Source organism: Python bivittatus, unplaced genomic scaffold, assembly GCF_059951505.1.
Source record: "Python bivittatus isolate LINGU-HERP-01145 unplaced genomic scaffold, Pbiv_v1 ctg000220_np1212, whole genome shotgun sequence".
NCBI classification, from domain to species: Eukaryota; Metazoa; Chordata; class Lepidosauria; order Squamata; family Pythonidae; genus Python; species Python bivittatus.
The window spans coordinates 31,340,875-31,359,798 of record NW_028277048.1 but is presented as its reverse complement, the minus strand read 5'-3'; the positions used below and the strand labels follow the sequence as shown (position 1 = coordinate 31,359,798).

At 37.2% G+C, this 18,924-nt stretch overlaps 1 protein-coding gene across 3 annotated transcripts in view; it reads left to right on the top strand.

The window, feature by feature from the left end:
- TEX2 (testis expressed 2) overlaps nt 1-18,924 on the top strand; it is a 100,173-nt gene that overhangs the window by 42,452 nt on the left and 38,797 nt on the right. For all 3 annotated transcript variants that reach the window (XM_088138263.1, XM_088138262.1, XM_007434621.4), the window contains exon 2: nt 12,360-13,966. In XM_088138263.1, coding sequence (XP_087994389.1) covers nt 12,386-13,966 — 1,581 coding nt within the window. In that variant the 5' untranslated portion in view covers nt 12,360-12,385. The remainder of the gene's footprint in view (nt 1-12,359; nt 13,967-18,924) is intronic.

Sequence of the window (18,924 nt, the reverse complement as noted above, 5' to 3'; positions counted from 1 at the left end):
TCACTGTTGACCAAATTTATAAGTATTATTTAACTCTGGATATACTTTTTGTTTGTACTGGACATTTAAAAGATAAAGTATTATTCTGTTTGGGATTCTCAATTTTACTGGATGGTAAGTCTGAGTTAAATCTGGGGCTTCTTGTGGTTTACATAGAACATACCAAGCCATAATGTGTCTGGTTTGGTTTGGGATTAGCATATTGTATGAACCCAGCTACTACCCTCTTCCTTGATGAAAGGACAAGTGTTTGTAACTGCAGTGATCTGGTTGATAAGAGTCAGCTTTGAATCTCAATCTATGGCCAGCCCTGCTTTTTTCTTCATTTTGGTTTATCTTCAGCAAGTATTCATGCTCTGAACACTATTATCATTCCACCTTTTTCCAGTGTTTCTGTGCCTTAGAGATGGAGCTCGAAGACCTTTGCAGTGTCAATTAAGTTCATTCTGATCTCTTTAGTGATTAAATTTGAATTTTAGAATATATTGTCCCCCCACCTTCTAAAGCTTGAAACCTCTTCTAGGGTATTAGGAGTGAGTTCAAATATGCCATATATAATATCAAGTCTACATTTGTCCCTCTGAAATATTGCATGACACTACAGGGCTGCATGTGCTTTCTCAACACCTTTCTTACAAGCCCTGAAGCTTCTGTTGACCTCAGTTGCTGAAAGTAGCTTTTTCCTGTTTGACATTGGCAAAAACTATAATGTAAGTTCTGAAATAGGTCCGATAATTTATATTTTAAAAAAATCAACTCTCCCACAAAACCCAAAACTAAACAACCTGGGCTCCATCCATTTTGTAGTAGTCTTCCCCCACCCCAACCCCAGCAGCCCACTGACGTCCCAAAAAGGATTAGGTGAGGCTTCTGGCCATCAAGAATTGGTTCACTCCTGATTCAGTGAGCTACCATTTGTTGGCCAGCCATGGTCCTCACTCAGCACAGTGATGTTCCTTTAACAGGAAATAAGAATGTTAATACTATAAAGTTCTTTAAAGGTTGAGAATGACCGTTTTTTTTTTTTTTTCCCGTGGTAGCTGGGAGAGAGGAAGCTGGCTTTTCAGGAAAGAATGGAGAATCAGGGAGTCAATAAATAAGCATAGTTTCTTGTAGATTTAAGAAAGTAGCTGAATAACTTCAGAGGATAGCTAGCAGAAAGACACAGAAGATATCCAAATCCTAATAAAACCTCACATTTATCATTATTAAGAATTATGAAGAAATAGATGCAATTTTAAATGAGGAATGGAACTTGTGGCAGACATTGTATAGGCTTTTGAGAGGCTTTTTGGAAGCATGTGATGATAGGAGTAAATGGAAAAGGTAAGTTTATATTACTATGAAAATGATTAAGTTAGTATTTTACTAAGTGCAGCCTTATATCAGTATCAGTTAGCACAGAAGTGTGTGGAGAGGGCGGGGGGAGGCTACTCCCCCTTATCTTGCAATTTGAATTTTATCATTGGTGAAGACACTGTCTGGGAAGGAAGGAAAAACATGGAGGGAGTAAGTCATAATATAAATGAATATCTAGCATCTTACTATATTACATTAAGCCATATTTTAGTCACTTTTTAATAAGCTAGCATTGGCTGGATTCACACAGCACACAAAGCCATAAGCCATAGTTTACAGATCACAGTGGCTGGGATCACAAAAAAAACACTACACTATGACTTATTGTGATGTGTGAACCTAGCCATTGTGAAACGTTGCTTCAGTAGAAGATAAGAATTAAGGTATGTCATTTGGCTCTAATGAGAAAGGAAACAAAGTAAGATGTTTAGAGTAGTTTTCCTCGGTGTATAAATGATAAAGATGCAGTTTGAAGCACTTAAGAGTTTGTTATCTCCTTTCATAGCTGCATGGTGAATTCTGGGATTGTTATCATGCATAGAAATGTTAGATGTTTGCATAATAGTAGAATCATATTTATGGTTGCCTATTGAACAGCTTGCCTTAACCAGGAGGAAAGTTAAAATAAGGAATTGAGGAAAACGTATTAGTATATTTACTAGGTTTTGAGCGCATGCACAAACATTTTATATGTATTGGAGATCCCCACTTTCAAATCATGATGGCTTGAAATGTTACTTGCACTTCAGGTTTTGAGACTGCCAAATAGTAGACTCACACCTAAATATGTTTTGATGAGTGAAGAACATAGTCTGGCGTTTCTCCAATCTGGCAAAATGTTTTTAAAAATTCTGGCATTGGTTGCACATTTTTTGTGAACAGAAGCTTGACATTTGTCCTTTTGTGATGCTGCAGCTGCATGTGCAGCCTGGTAGCAAGGACTGTGTGGTTGAAGGAACCAAAGCAGCCTAGAGCCCTAGATCAAAGGATTATATGCAGCCCTTGGTTTAAATTTATGTGGTTCTCAGCCTGATTTTAAAAGCCCTTTGCAAGCAACGCAGACTTCTTTCAAAAGCAAGCTGTCCATTCAGTCTTCTGTGTGGTCAGATGGAAAAGAGAGAGAAAAGGCTGTCAGGATGAGAGTGGTGGCGGGGTGACATGCTTCCCTTTGGTTCTGGCCAGCACTCGCTTCACCACAGTGTGAAATGCAATCCAAAGAGATTATTCAGAAAAAAAACTTCATACCTCTGTGCTAATGGATGAGATAAAATCAAAACATGAACCTAAATGTATAAATCACCTTTTCGTTACTTTTAAGTATGCAGACAACATCCGTAATGTTCTCACTGGAAAACAGAGTTATTTCTCTGGTTTCCAAATAAAATTCGTAGTAGAGGCAATATGAGCATCAATTTATATGAACTTTAAATGAATTGTAAAACTTAATTAATGTTAAGATTGAATAGTAATAACACTGTTAAATCTGATAATACAGTCCAAAGTTGATAACCTGATTTTTAGCATTTGCTATAGAGAAAAGATTTAATATTTTTATAATCAGAAAGATAATGGATTTTAAATTACTGTAACCAGGTAGCACTGTGTCTAACACAAAAATTGTTTGCTCTTGAAGCATCTGTAGCCCCCAAATGGTGAGTTTGATTTACATATACCTAACGTACAACTTTGAGGAGTCAGATTCTAAAACAAGGTTAGCATCATTTCACAGTGAGGATTTTTTGCTGCTGTTATGGAATAAATAGTAATAAATAAAATATTACACTTCTATTTTACATTTTAAAAAATCCAAATAAATGTGGCATATCTGTTTTGTAAGCAGATTTTTTCCCCCAAGTTCAACAATGGAGGATTTTTTAAATAGTAGTTGAACGTTCAGCAAGAGTACCAGAGCATAGCTAGGACTTTTTTATAGCACTATTTAAACATATAAGATTAATATTTTAGATTACCTTTTTTTCAGTTAATAGAGGGACAATATTATTTTTGCTGGACTGGCAGAATAGGAAATTAGTTTTTCCTGAAAAATAGAAAAATAATTATTTATTATTTTGATTTAAACGTATGATGGCAAACATGTCCTCTAAAACCTGTAACTTATGTATTCAGTATTTCTTTGTGCAAATCTATAGTTGCATATAAAAGATGTTAGGTAATTGCATTATGCTGAACACAAGTGTAAAATTTCAGCTACTTCTATTAGTGAGGCTTCAAAAAGACACCATTTAAATGCATACTTGTACCTTTTAATTTGCTTAATGCTTATTAATTCAATATGCATCAATATTTTTCCATTTAATTCATTAACAGGAACTCTCAGTTATTTTCAGGTAATTAATACAACATGTATTAGTAATTGATAACTAAAAGAACTGTGAAAACTACATACAGTGGGGCAAAAAAGTATTTAGTCAGCCACCAATTGTGCAAGTTCTCCCACTTAAAAAGATGAGAGAGGCCTGTAATTTTCATCATAGGTATACCTCAACTATGAGAGACAAAATGAGAAAAAAAATCCAGAAAATCACATTGTCTGATTTTTAAAGAATTTATTTGCAAATCATGGTGGAAAATAAGTATTTGGTCACCTACAAACAAGCAAGATGTCTGGCTCTCACAGACCTGTAACTACTTCTTTAAGAGACTCCTCTGTCCTCCACTCGTTACCTGTAGTAATGGCACCTGTTTGACCTTGTTATCTGTATAAAAGACACCTGTCCACAACCTCAAACAATCACACTCCAAACTCCACTATGGCCAAGACCAAAGAGCTGTTGAAGGACACCAGAAACAAAATTGTAGACCTGCACCAGGCTGGGAAGACTGAATCTGCAATAGGCAAGCAGCTTGGTGTGAAGAAATCAACTGTGGGAGCAATAATTAGAAAATGGAAGGCATACAAGACCACTGATAATCTCCCTCGATCTGGGGCTCCATGCAAGATCTCACCCTGTGGGGTCAAAATGATTACAAGAACGGTGAGCAAAAATCCCAGAACCACACAGGGGGACCTAGTGAATGACCTGCAGAGAGCTGGGACCAAAGTAACAAAGGCTACCATCAGTAACACACTATGCCGCCAGGGACTCAAATCCTGCAGTGCCAGACGTGTCCCCCTGCTTAAGCCAGTACATGTCTGGGTCCGTCTGAGGTTTGCTAGAGAGCATTTGGATGATCCAGAAGAGGATTGGGAGAGTGTCATATGGTCAGATGAAACCAAAGTAGAACGTTTTGGTCTAAACTCAACTCGTGTTTGGAGGAGAGAGAATGCTGAGTTGCATCCAAAGAACACCATACCTACTGTGAAACATGGGGGTGGAAACATCATGCTTTGGGGCTGTTTTTCTGCAAAGGGACCGGGACGACTGATCCGTGTAAAGGAAAGAATGAATGGGGCCATGTATCGTGAGATTTTGAGTGAACACCTCCTTCCATCAGCAAGGGCATTGAAGATGAAACGTGGCTGGGTCTTTCAGCATGACAATGATCCCAAACACACCACCCGGGCAACGAAGGAGTGGCTTCATAAGAAGCATTTCAAGGTCCTGGAGTGGCCTAGCCAGTCTCCAGATCTCAACCCCATGGAAAACCTTTGGAGGGAGTTGAAAGTCCGTGTTGCCCAGCGACAGCCCCAAAACATCACTGCTCTAGAGGAGATCTGCATGGAGGAATGGGCCAAAATACCAGCAACAGTCTGTGAAAACCTTGTGAAGACTTACAGAAAACGTTTGACCTCTGTCATTGCCAACAAAGGATATATAACAAAGTATTGAGATGAACTTTTGATATTGACCAAATTCTTATTTTCCACCATGATTTGCAAATAAATTCTTTAAAAATCAGACAATGTGATTTTCTGTTTTTTTTCCCCCATTTTGTCTCTCATAAATGAGGTATACCTATGATGAAAATTACAGGCCCCTCTCATCTTTTTAAGTGGGAGAACTTGCACAATTGATGGCTGACTAAATACTTTTTTGCCCCACTGTAACATTATACATTTGAAAGGCCTAGTTTAAAGGAAAGCAGGCTTCCTGCAAGAGAAAATATTGTGTGAAAGTTAAAAAAAAAAAAAAAAAAAGTTGGACATAAGACTGAGGGATGAAAAATTGTTGACTCTGGTACATCTAAAGGGATTAAGGTGTGGGACCAAAATGGTGAATAGAAGAGAACAAAGCACATTATTCTGCACTGTTGCCTTTATTCTACAAGCAGTTCAAAAGGGATCACAGCTGAAAGCATCCACTATGCCAGTCCTCCATACATCACAAATATCCCTTATGCTGGTTTCCTTTCCGAATTGACAACATCGGGGGGATTTTCAAACAGTGAAGGATTTTTTAAAGTCCTGATTTGACTTGCTAAGCTTATGCTTCCCATTTTGATAGCCCTTTATAAAGAAGAGCAGCATTTGGGACTGTTAAGTGGCGCAGTGTTTGGGTTGTGGTCGATCTTGCTGGGGCTGAGCGTGTGGCAGCTGCCTTTTTGTTCATCCCAGAGTTACTGTTGCTGTTTTAGGCATGTTTGGATGAGGAGGACATTTAAAATGGGATTCACACATTCTGCTAAACTACAGTTGTCGTGTGGTGTGTGGTGGTCTAGTGTGGTGTCTGAATCAAGGAGTTGTGAATAAACCATGGTTTCTTTTAAGACAGGAAATCATATTTTTAATGTAATTTTCATTAAAGATTTTTACATAAGTAAAAGATAAACATGAAAACATACAAGGAAGTTAAAAAGAAGATAAAAGGTGCAGAAAACAGTACAAGTAGAAAAAGAAAAAAGTGAAAGATAATTAAAGAAGCGACTTCTGATCTTCTTTACAGCAGTTACAAACAAACTTATTATCTCTCCTCCCTCTTTGAAATTGCATCACAAGGTTCCCTTCTGTCCCACATTCTACCCTTTTTTTCAATCAGCAAATCCAGAAATCACCTTTTACTATGGACTTTTTGCTGCAAACGGAAAAAAATTAATTAAGTTGGTATCTCTGCTGCTTAAAAGTTAAAATATGAGTACGCTAGCAAAAGGCATGTATTTGGCTCTAATAAAGCAGGGCATTGATAGCACAGTGTTTTATCAGAGGAATCCGTTTAACATCATTGGAGAAATGATGCGTACAATTCCTGACACACAGTTATAAAATGAAGACATCAACTGTTGCATCTGAGGGAGTAACTTTTTCAGCTGTTTGAGAGCACCGAAGATGAACACCAGGAAGCACGGAATTGTGTTTTATTTTCCTATGCATATTTACCCAAAATTAAGCCCTGTTGTGTTCAATGATTCCCATGGGTGTATAGGATTATAACTTTATTAAACATAAAAATTTAATGAAATGTTTAACTATGTTGTGTTACCATCCTAACAGATATTGTCCACATTGCTTGATTGATTGCTTATGTGCTATCAAGTCAATGTGATAGACCTTCTCAAGACCTCACAGGTGATCTGTTCCCAACTTACCTGTCAGGTCTCCAGTGGTGCACTCATCCTCTTCTCCCAGCATTATAGACTTTGTCATAGACTTTGTTCTGTGATCCACTCGTTTGTTTCCTTGGCTACCTGTGGTATTCTCACGAGTCTTTTCCAACAGCAAAAATATCAAAACTCTTTCCATCTTGCTTCTTCAAACTCCAAATTTCACTTCCATAGAATGTCACAGTGAAAATCATTGCCTGCCCGATTCTGATCTTTGTAGGATAGACATCACAGCTCTGAATATCTTTTCCAGGGCCTTCTTTACTATCCTACCAAGGGTTAGTCTGCAGTACATCTCTTGACTGCTGATTCTTTTACTGTTGATAATCCTAAAAGGCAGAACCGCTATCTACCACTTCACTATCAATTCTAAGGCCAGTTGCTGTACCTGTTATCATTATATTTAATCTTAATCCCATTTTTTTCACTGTGCTCCTTGACTTTAATTACTAGAGCTCGCAAATCATTTGCATTTTCAGCTATCAGTGTAGTGTCATCAACGTAGCACAAGTTGTTGTTTCTTCCTCCAGTTTTAAAACCACTCTCATCTTCTTCCAATCCAGCCTCCTTGAATATATATTCAACATATAGTTTGAATAAATAAGGAGAGAATATACATTTGTGATACTCCTTTGCTATCCTGGAGCGAAACTGTTTCGCCAAGTTCCATCCAGGCTATGGCTCCCTGTTCTGTTATAGGTTTCACATGAGGACAATGAGATGTTCTGGGATTCCCATTTTCCTAAGCATAGCTACAGTCTGACATGGTCAAAACAACTTTCTATAGCCAATGAAGGATATATTAACTTCTTTTTGATATTATTTGGCTTTCTCAGTTATCCAGTATGTGTTTTGTTCCTTGGGCGTTTTCTAAAACCAGCTTAAACATCTGGCATTTCCCTTTCCATACAGAGCTCTAGTCTGTGTTGGATGATCTAATCATTATTTTGTTAGCATGTGAATTTGAAGATACCATGTGATAGTTTGCACACTATGTTAAGCATCCTTTCTTTGGTATTGGTATGTAGACTGATCTCTTCCAATCTGTTGGCCACTGTGTTGTTCTCCAGATTTCCTGGCATAGTTTGGTTAGAATCCTTAATGTTTCTTCTGTTGCTTGCCATATTTCTCTAAATAAACCATCAATTCCTGTAGCTTCTAACTTGGTAATGAGCAAAATGCTTATCTAACTTCATTTTCTAGTACTTAAGTTCTTGTAAATATGGAATATCTTCTAAGATCTTGCATGTTGGCATATCTACTGTACAGAATTTCAGTATATTCCTTCCATCTTTGAATGAGTTACTATCTGTCCATTGGCATCCTTTAACATACCAGAACCTCCTTCTGAGTTCAGAGATCTTTTGGAAAACTTGTCTTGTTTTTCTGTTTCTATCTTTGACATCTTCATGGATATCATTATAATATTGTTTCTTGACTCTTCTCACAGCTCTCTGAAAAACGTTGTTAAGTTTCTTCATGAGATTTTTTGGTCTTTCTTGGCATTGGGTGGCTTCTCTTTTCTTCTTGCAATTACCATCATTTATTCTAACATCCAGTTTGCTTTCTTCTGTTTCTTGCTCTTTGGCAGTCTCGTTTCACATTCATCCTGAACAACTTATCTGATTTTATTCCAAAGTTCCTCTGATTCCCTAATCAATGAATTTCAGACTTCAGTGCAATATTCTCTTTGAAAATGGTGATTATATCCTTAAGATCATATTGTGGAATTACATTCCTTACAAATAGCAAATAATTGGGTTGCTGCATTACAAACAAAAATTGTAAATATTGCTGTGCATAAAATTATTATGTTCTCAGATTTATTTGTACTTCTGCATGTGTTTTCAGACTAACCTTTGCCTTATATACATGTGTACCATTCACAAATATCCAGGATGTAGTCATACTGTGTTCCAGGATATTGTCCTACTTTATTTAATATTGAGTTACTATAATTACTTCCTTTTGGTACTATGACTTGTCTGTTACGAGTTCCAAAAGGAAAAAAAAAACATGTAAAAAGTAGCATTTCAAACAGTAAAATGACTTGAGCAAAGAAAAGTATGCAGGATATACTGATTATTTAAGGTAATGTCTATTAATCCTATAGAATAAGGAAAAATGTCAAATGAGTGGGCAGATTTCAGAAAAGGCAGAAAAACATAAAATCAAGTAACTAACATAAGATGGATAATAGAAAGAGAAGATAAGGTTTATCTTTGCCTTGACTAAAGGAAGATTATGATTGTTTAGAACATTTAGGCTAATGAATATGCCAGTACACCTGGTTGTTATTCTCTGGAAACTCAACAAGAAGGTCTTGTAAGAACAACCTGAAGAAGCAAAGTGCTTCAGAACATGAAAGGGAATGAGACAGGGATCCATATTGTCCCCCTAGCTGTTTAACTGGTACCACAAACCTATTGTGAGAATGGCAGGGTGGAAGAGATGGCAGATGAAATCAAAATTGGAGGTTGAAATTCTAACAATTTGAGATATACAGATAATAACACTTTGTTAGACAAAAGTAAATAAAATTTAGAAGGGTTCATTATAAAGTAAAAATGGAAATTGAAAAAGCCTGGTTAGTGTTGACTGTTAAGAAACAGAGTTGTTGGTCAACCAGCATGCTTAAATTTGATGATAGAGAAGCAAAGATGGTAGCTAGCTATTCCCCCACCTTTAAGAATAAATGAAAATCAGTATGCTGGAGAAGTAAATAGATTACTCTTAGGGAGAAAGACAATGATACATGTAGACTAAATTTTGATGGATAAGGGTATTTCAGTGACAAAAAAATAGAAGAGATAAGAACAGTGGTAACGTGTGACACTGAAAGAGTGAGAGGAAGAAGATAAACATCTTTGAATTACAGATTTGGAGATGGTTGCTTAGTATACCGTGGACTTCAGGAAAAACCAATATTCAGTTCTGGACCAAATAAAAGATGGTTGGTAATCCCTTCTTACAATGACCAGCAAGTCAAAACTCATGTATTTTGGACATATAATCTGAGTGCATGATGTACTAGAACACATTACTATGTTTGGCAAGGTTGAGAGAAGTAGAAGATGAGGAAGAAAATGGATTGGGTGATTAGATGGGAACAAAGAGCTTACTAAAATGCCCTTGGAAGCACTTGAGTTATTACTAATCATTTGTCCATAGAGTCACTGGGAGTCAAACCCAATTCACTGGAACCTAACTAGCTAATCCATCTAACTCCAGTATACCTTCTTAAATGGTTTAGTAAGTTATGATTTATCTGCATATAATATGGAGAATGCAAAAATAAGAAGTCCCGCTCTGGTATGTTCTCAGCCTCTGCTGCAATGTGTAGGTTTTGCCTGCACCATTAGACATCTGGCCTTTAAAGCATTTGTGGCATCCTATCAGAGCCTGGCTTCTTTCACAAGTATCAAATATGCATGACTAGCTCAGTAAGCTGCTATCCAATGGTGCAGGGTTTTTTTGTTTTTCTTTTTTGTAGCTCTTATTTCCCCAACTATTTACTACTGATTTTGCAATTTGAAAAGTCTACCAGGCCCCTTTTCCCCTTTAAAAGCGTTGCAGAGAGTCTTTATTCTCGCTCTATGGTACTATTGTTCTTTCATATCTTAGGACACTATGGATTTTTAAACCAAGAGCATAGCGTTCTGTTTTTAAGACTGCTAGCAGTGAAGGGAGTAATTGTGGTATTAATGTCCCACTAGTGGCAAAGAAAAATCAATGGAATATAGCCATCACTAAATCTAATTAAATTAATTTCAAATTAGAAATTCCTCCACAGAATCTTTAAGGGCTACAACACCATATCCCTGAAGTAACTTAGTACTAATGAATCGCTTGCTCTCATTCCTCTTAACAAAACCTATAAAGGTATCTTCAAATGTAAAATTAAATCAGGAATGCAAACAAAAGTAAAAGTGCTGTATTTAGAGTGGTTTTAGAGTAACATTGTTTAGAGAAAGGGTAGGGAGAGAATTCTGTCACATATACATTTGCACAAGTGAAAGCTTGGAATCATCCAATGAAGTTTAATAGAAGAAGATCAGGAGAAATAAAAATAAGTTGTTCACACAATCCTTTGTTAATTTAAAACTAAGCAGTAGTTTTAAACATAGTAGTAACAACCATCTTGAATACCTTTTAAAAGAAATTAGATAAAGTAAAAAAGGCTATTAGTGGCTACTGTCATTGAGGGCTGTACATTACTTGCACTCTTAGAGATCATATTCTCCTGCCTATCAGTTGTGTGGTTGTCCTGGTTTTAAGTTGTTGTCCAGCATCCAGATCCTCCCAGGAAGTTGATAATACAATTCTTTTTGAGCTAAAAAATGTTTTAGAACTCTGCTTTTTCTCATGGTAGCTTCCTTTCTCAACCCTTTTGATTGGTCAAGGAAGTCTTCTTATATGAAAATTGAATTTTAGGAAGTACAAGTCTATTTGTTTGGCATACAGGTATTTTTGTATGGAAAGATTCGGTTTGCAGTGGGATTTCTGGTTCACTTTACCAACAGTACGAGCATGGTGGTACAATCCATTATCTTGGAATACAGAAGTCACATATGTAACTCAGTAGTCTTACTACTGGATGTGTGTGCACACAAATCTCTCTCTCCCTCTGTGTATATGCATACACATACATACATTCTCCCAAAGCACTGTTCTCTGAAAGATTCATGTTCAGATAAAAGGTAGAGAATGTTTGATTTATGAACTCCCAATCTTGATTAATAAACTTAACTGCTTGCCGTTATAATCTCTGGAATGAATAGAACGATCACAGTACTGTAATTATCCTGACTGATGAATAAATTGAAGAGGCAAATAATCATAAATCACCTAATATAGTTTTCATGGTTTATAATTTGTTATCTAGGGAGATTTTTTTACTTATGAGGAAATAATAATGCAGAATTGCTTCAGATGTATATAGACTATGGAATTCCTAGAACTCAGTTTACTTTTTACCCCTTGCCAACAACCATTGCAATGTCTAGAGATTCAGTTCAGTGCATGGAATCAGTTTGGAATAGCCTGACTTGTAAATTCTTATGCTATACCTTCAAAATCTTTTCTCATGTTATGGTCTCCTGAATCCAAACCACACAGCTTTCATTGTTTCAACTTTTAAACATATGGGAATCCATTTTCAGTGTCCTTTCCCCATACAGGTATGATGTGTTGATTTGCCAACGGTTTTCTCTTTTCATTTCTCTTTGTATCGTCTTCCCAGTTTTAGTAAGAAGGCTTTGGACTGACCCCAATGGGCTCAGAAAATATTTTTCAGCTTTTGTAATGCAACCATTTGTGTCCCTTTTGCCATTAACCACCTTTTGGCTGTCTATAATTATTTCTCCTATTAGGTGAGATATGCCGGGTGATAGAGGCTCATACTTTCTGCTGGCTAGGTTTACTCTTACAGTTGTACCTGTATTATCTTGTGCAACACTAAAACATTTCAGTCTAATTTATGTTTGGCTTCCTCTTCATAGACCCTGGTGTATCTCTGGGACCTGCAATGACAAGTCTGAACATTAGCCATGCAGAGAAAACCAGTGAAATGTCCTCAAAGCAGCCAGCGCCAAAAGTGCAGGTTCAGCGATCTGTTTCCCGAGAAACCATCACCATTCATTTCTCGGCATTTGGGAAGGAAGAGGAAGAAGAGGAAGAAGAAGAAAAGTGTACGGAGTCTCCTTCTAAGACACCAGATGACCAAAGCATTGTAACTGCACTTGAAGCTAAGGAAGACCTATGCTTTGATCATGGTGAGCAGAATTCTTTTGTTCCCACTACCTCGCTTTTTGTGGCTGCATCTCCCACAGTTCTGCCAACTGCAAAACCCTTGGAGTCCCACGGGTTTAGTGTGGTGCCATTGGCTGCATCACCCTCCTCAGATTTGGTCCAGGCCCCTAGCCCAGTGGGTGTGGCATTGCCTTCAGAACTGAGAACCAGCCTTTCATCTTCTCCGTTGCCCTCCCCTTCCAAGTCACTCATCTTGTCTAGCACGCCAACCACTATTACTAGCTCAAAGCCTTTCATGAGTTTAGTCAAATCCCTTTCCACAGACATTGAACCAAAAGAGCCCTCTCTACCCACAAGACATAGACAGTTAATGAAAACTCTGGTGAAGTCTCTATCCACAGACACTTCTAAGCAGGAGCCTGAAACAGTGTCGTTCAAACCACCTGACTCTAAATTGAACTTGCACCTTTTCAAACAGTTCACCCAACCTCAAAGCACAGGTAGTGATTCCAAAACAGCTCCTTCATCTCCTTTGACATCTCCAGACACTCGCTCCTTTTTTAAAGTACCTGAAATGGAAGCCAAAATTGAGAACACAAAGAGGCGATTTTCAGAAGTGATCTATGAGCCTTTTCAGCTCTTCAGCAAAATAATGAGTGATGAGAGTAGTAGCCACAGGCCCAAAGCCTTATCTTCAAGTGCTTCAGAACTGTCCAATCTCTCCAGCTTGAATGGCCATTTGGAAAGCAATAATAACTATAGCATAAAGGAAGAAGAATGTGATTCAGAAGGAGACTTCTATGGAAGTAGTTCCAGTGTAAATAAGAATACCAAAACGCAAGCTGCTGAAGGATATGCAAAAGAGATTGAACCTAGAAACTCCCCATTGTTAAGCACAAAGGATTCCAGTTCTAAGGCTTCTCTAGTACTTGAAAGGTGTTGCCTGTCTGCCCTGGCAAGTAAGGAAGATGAGGAGTTCTGTGAGTTGTATTCTGAGGACTTCTTAATAGAGGATGACAGACCTGACAAACAATTGGAAAGTTTGCAGAAGGCAGAAATACAAGAAGAAACTTCTACACCAATTAGTAGTGAAGGTGGAATTGAACTACCAGCACCGCAAGCTAGGCTTCCGATGAAGACACTGTATTTTCTCACCATGTTGATCTATGTTTACCTTATACTTCCTCTCCCTAGTTACTTCAGTGGACTTTTCTTGGGAATTGCCATTGGATTTATTATTGCTACCTGCATAATTTGGCTTTTTACACCAAGTGCTAGATATAATAGGCGATACACCTGTTGGAACAGCCAGCTTAATACAGAAGCTCTGGATATTCAGGAACCTGAGCTATTGAAGGTAAGTCACTGCTTTGCCTTGAAACTTCTGAAGTTGCGTACGTTGTTCAAACATGAACCTATTACAGACAATATTGGAATTACTGTAACTCTCTGTTGAAGTAAGACATTGATTGGATGCCAATTTCTTGCTTGAACTGTTAGACTGTGATGAATTTAATTAATAGGGGTTTTTTCCCTCAGAATTTGTACATTTATCATGCTTTGGTTTGTTATCTGGAAGATTATTGAGGTGGTCAAATGATGGCTTTACTGTGGTGTATGTTATAACACAGATTTAAATGTGTTACTCAGCCCTCAACTTTACTTATTTATTTATTTGACTCAATTTGTACACTACCCAACTCCCAACAACTCTAGGCAGTTCATAAGAAAACATGAAAACTATAAAACAATAAGAACAAGACTGCAATAAAAGAAGCAGGAAAGATGACAAATGTTCAGACTTGTCATTGCAGGTCCCAGAGATACACTGTTTTGGGATTTGCACTCACTGTCTTGTTTCTTCACTATCTCACAAAAAATAGTATGGCTTTTTGTTAGCTTGTCCTTCCTCCAGTTCATTCTGCAACCTCAGATGAAACAGAATTACATATCAGTACTTTTCACCTCTGACTATTTTGACTGAATAATTGAATGTTTCAAGTTGCAGCCAGATGGAATATAAGCAGTTTTTAGAGATTATTTTGGGGGAAATACTGCTTTTCACAGCATTTGAACTTGATCCTTTTACTCATATTGGATTTTTTTTTTAAATAAGGTTTACATTATATCTTGGGACTACATCATAGTAACAACATAGCAAAATTTTGTTACCATATCTGCATTTTCCCAACATAGAACTTGTCATATCTATATTGGGAAATTTTATGGGATGCTAACTTGAAGTGGACTAAGTCTAGAAGAGAAGGTGACTACTGGTTAAAAGGAAGGGAGTTACAAATCATTCACATAAAGATGTGGGAACCAGAGCAATAAAATTATCCTTTTGAGGGACTGGCATAAAACTATTATAGAAAGTCGAAGCTCATATCTTTTCTATTATTATGATAGATATAGATTAATAGGAAAACTGTAGATTATAGAAGAATGGGCAATTTACAGCCTTCCAGATGTTGCTGAACTCTACTTCTCAATAGCTGCAGCCATCATGGCCAATAGTTAGAAGTTCTGGAAGGTCTAATACAAGGCCACACATTACCCACTCTTCATTTAGTATAATTGTAGCTCACATTGATAGTGTGATTGAATGTTTGAAAAATGGTTTTTAATAACTACTGTACACTTCTTAAAAAGCGGAAGGCTTGCGCAAGCAAAGGAATGAATTTAATTTGTGTACTGAAGGGTAAAGCTAGTATTCTTAATTTATAAAAAGGCTTAGAATCTTTTCTCCCCCTCAAAAAACTGTTCCAGTGGTGCCTATGATTTGATTTTTAAGAGGTGTATGCAATATGTATGGCAACTACACCATATAGTGTGTTGTTGAGTTTTCAATGTTTCTGTGATAAGCCTGGGGTGCAGATTTGCTGGGGCAGCAGAGTAGAAAGTTCTACCCACAAGACTGTTCTCCTTAACAGTATCCTAGGACGCTTAGTGTCTAAAATGGTGGTTTTCTCTTCAATGGATGTGAAATGTTATTAACCTTTATGAAAGAAATCACGTTTTGTGTAAAATCATGTTTTGATTTCATGTTTTTTTTCTCTCTATGTGTCTTAACAACTTGTTATTCTAAGGACCCATGCTCTAGCATTAAGAACAAGGTATTCCCCTCAGGCTCTGTATATGCTATGTATCATATCCTGTTGCTCTCTTAACCTTGCTGTTGTTCTTGGTGGCTGGAGAGTATTGTTCTGTCATCACTGTTGAAGTCCCATGTATTAGTCTGATCAGCTTTTGTATATAGATGTATTTCTGGTGGACCTCCATTCCCATTTTTATGTGAATTCACATACATGCAGTCTAGAGCTGATACAAAGGATCATTCATTTATTTCGTTTGACAGGCATCGCCTCACTCTGATCAACTCTGGACAGCTCATGACATAAAAACAAAACAACAATATACAATCAAAACAAGCATGTAACAATAACAAGATGGCAAATCCAGTCATCAACACAAACGTGCCAAACACCCACAAAGGGTTCCAACCACTTTAGCCCAATGCTTGGGAGAAGAGCCAGGTTTTTAAGGCCCTTTGGAACGCCATCAAGGATCTCAGGGGGAACCTAATTGTGGAGGACAGGCGCTATGACTTAACTGAAGTGTGTGGGTACACAGCTGATTTATGTACAATTGGCCTACTGTTTAGGGAATTGATATTTCTGACTCTTTTTGTGGAATAATTAGTTCAAAATGCATTCAAGATTTACTGTCCCGTAGAAAATCAGTAGCTCTGCAAATAATCTACAAACACAAGAGAAGAATTAGCTCAGGTGAAAATTAAAGTTCTAAGAATTAACAAGTTTATTTGACACGCATAGGCAAAAAAATAATTCACCTTCTAGCATCTACTCTGGCACTATTTTGTGAATTCTAAATATTCTAGGAAGGGCAGAAAGAGGGAAAAAAAGACATGTTTACCAAATATGACATGAAGAATACTAGGGAAATATTTTGGCTTGATAGCTGCACAGATTAGAAGCATAGTAGCTGATGAGAAAGAGAGAATAGGAATGAGAACAGATAAGAGAAAAAGCAGAAATAAAACAATAATAATTTAGATTAGAATTACCTGTATCAGAGAAAGGGAGCACAGAAATCTTTCTTTGTGTCAATGGATGATTGAAAACAGTTCCACAGAATTAACTGTGTCTAGTAGAACTGCAGTATGACTATTCAAGCCCTTGATAATTAAAAAGAGCTTGAGCAGCTCTGTTCCATATCTGTGTAAATAAATTGTTTGGCACAGTGACATTTATAAGGAGCACCAACTGGTTCTGAAATTCAAAATGATACTGATAAGTGCAACTGTGTAGGGGACATTTTCAGTTCAAACACTAAGTGTGGCATTAAAGAAAATAATAACTGATTCATTGTTTCCTGTAAGGATCTCTGAATGGTCTGCAGCCTTGAAAGAGGCTTACTCCAGGAAGCAGTGGAGCCTGGGTGTTGGCAGACCTGACTTCCATTGTTCAGTCTGTGACTGGGCAGCTGTCCAGTGGAGCCAGTGACAGACTGGATAGGGACCTGGGCTAAGCGCTCTCAAGTGGGCATCCTTGATAGCTTCTCAAGCACACCTGGAGGCACTTGGGAAAATGGTACAGTTCAGCTTTAATAGTGCAATATAGTCCTGTCCTTAGGATCTGAGGCCCCAAAGGCTCCCGGTATAAAGAAAATAGCCATTTTGAAAACAGTAAATAGGAAAAAAAAGGATAAGCCATTATTGCATATTGGCACTCCCCCATCATATAATTACAGTACAGTAATATGTTTCCAGGTGTAATTCACAGTGGTGATGTATACCTTTAAGACTGTAAATAACTTAGCTCCATCCTGACTGCACCAGGGGAAGATACTGTACTCTTTTCTCTGGTGTCCCAACCATGGCTGAGGTGACTTATTTATTTCAAATATTTTGGTAATATCCTCCACTCATTTTTCAGGAAAATTTTGCAAAGAAATTAAGAAGTTAACATGTATACCTAAGAGGGAAAAGATGTAGAAAAAAAAAGAGGTAAATATGGAGGCATCACAAAGCCATCAGCAGGATTGATGCCATATTTTTGCATAGCACCAGAAGCTCAGGAAACAAGGCAGACTTTACTTTGTTGAGTCAGAGTTTGATTTGTTTGTTTTTGCCCTTTTAATTTAATTTTATTGTATTTTGGAAGCTTGCAATATTATTTCTTTATATAATTAAACATTTCTGAAAATGCTTATTTTAGAATCAGAATTGGGAAGTATTTTGAAGGCCTATAAAACTGGATAATATACCATAGCAGCTCTTGAAAGATGGCCGCCCAAATCTATATACTACTAAAACTCTCGTATCTGTTTGTTTGTAACCTTTAACTGGGCAAAATGGTGCATCATAGGCCAACAATTTTTGAATCAAGGTACCGCAAATGGGCTCACTTACAGAATGTGTCCAAAATCCATGACCCATGACTCCCATGGAATTGAAATTTGGCAAATTTTATAAAACATGACATAAAAATTATCATAATACATTTTATGATATAATAAAAAATGTCATAAAACATTTCCTGTGGTCAGCTCCTGATGTTTAACTTTTCTGTACAGTTCATATGAATGCCACAGGCTATTTTCAAGGCAGATACATCTTTGAATATCTCCCTGAATTTTTTAAGAACTTTTCCAGTGAAGACAGTACGTTAGAAGCTTTGCCATTGTTGAAGGCATTGAGGAATCTGGTAAGGAAGTATCTCTGAAGCGATGACCCAGTGGGTCATGGGTTGCCTAGTTATGTTTAAATATCTCTAGCAACGGATAAGCCATTGCCTCTGTGCTGCTGGCAAATAAGTTCTCTTAATATTTCACTGCTTTCCTGTTGCATTAGAGGGCAAGTTTGTGCCATCAGGGTGATAGCTATTTGAATTTTAAAGCTGTCCTCATGTCTTTCCTTCATCTCTTCTCTGAGCTAAATATGCCTTGCTTTTTCCAATGTTCCTGAAAAATCCAGATAGCATTTAGCGTGGAGGAGGAGAAAAATACACATTCCTTTAAAGTGAACAAAGGTACTTTGCTTAATGTTATTTTATCCAGAAAACTTGCACCAATAGGATAATAAATCAATAGTGCAGCAGTGGTTTTTCTGTTATCTAATTAAATGTAAAGACAGACAGGAATATGGAAAACAGACAATGAGATGCATGTCTAAAAGGTGTGTCTCTGTGTAGGAAAACATCCCTCCTCAGGACTAGTTTCATATCCTGCAGTAAAATTATATTCTGTTATGGATTTTTTTCTTCTTGCTCTCAGAAAGTACATACTATACTT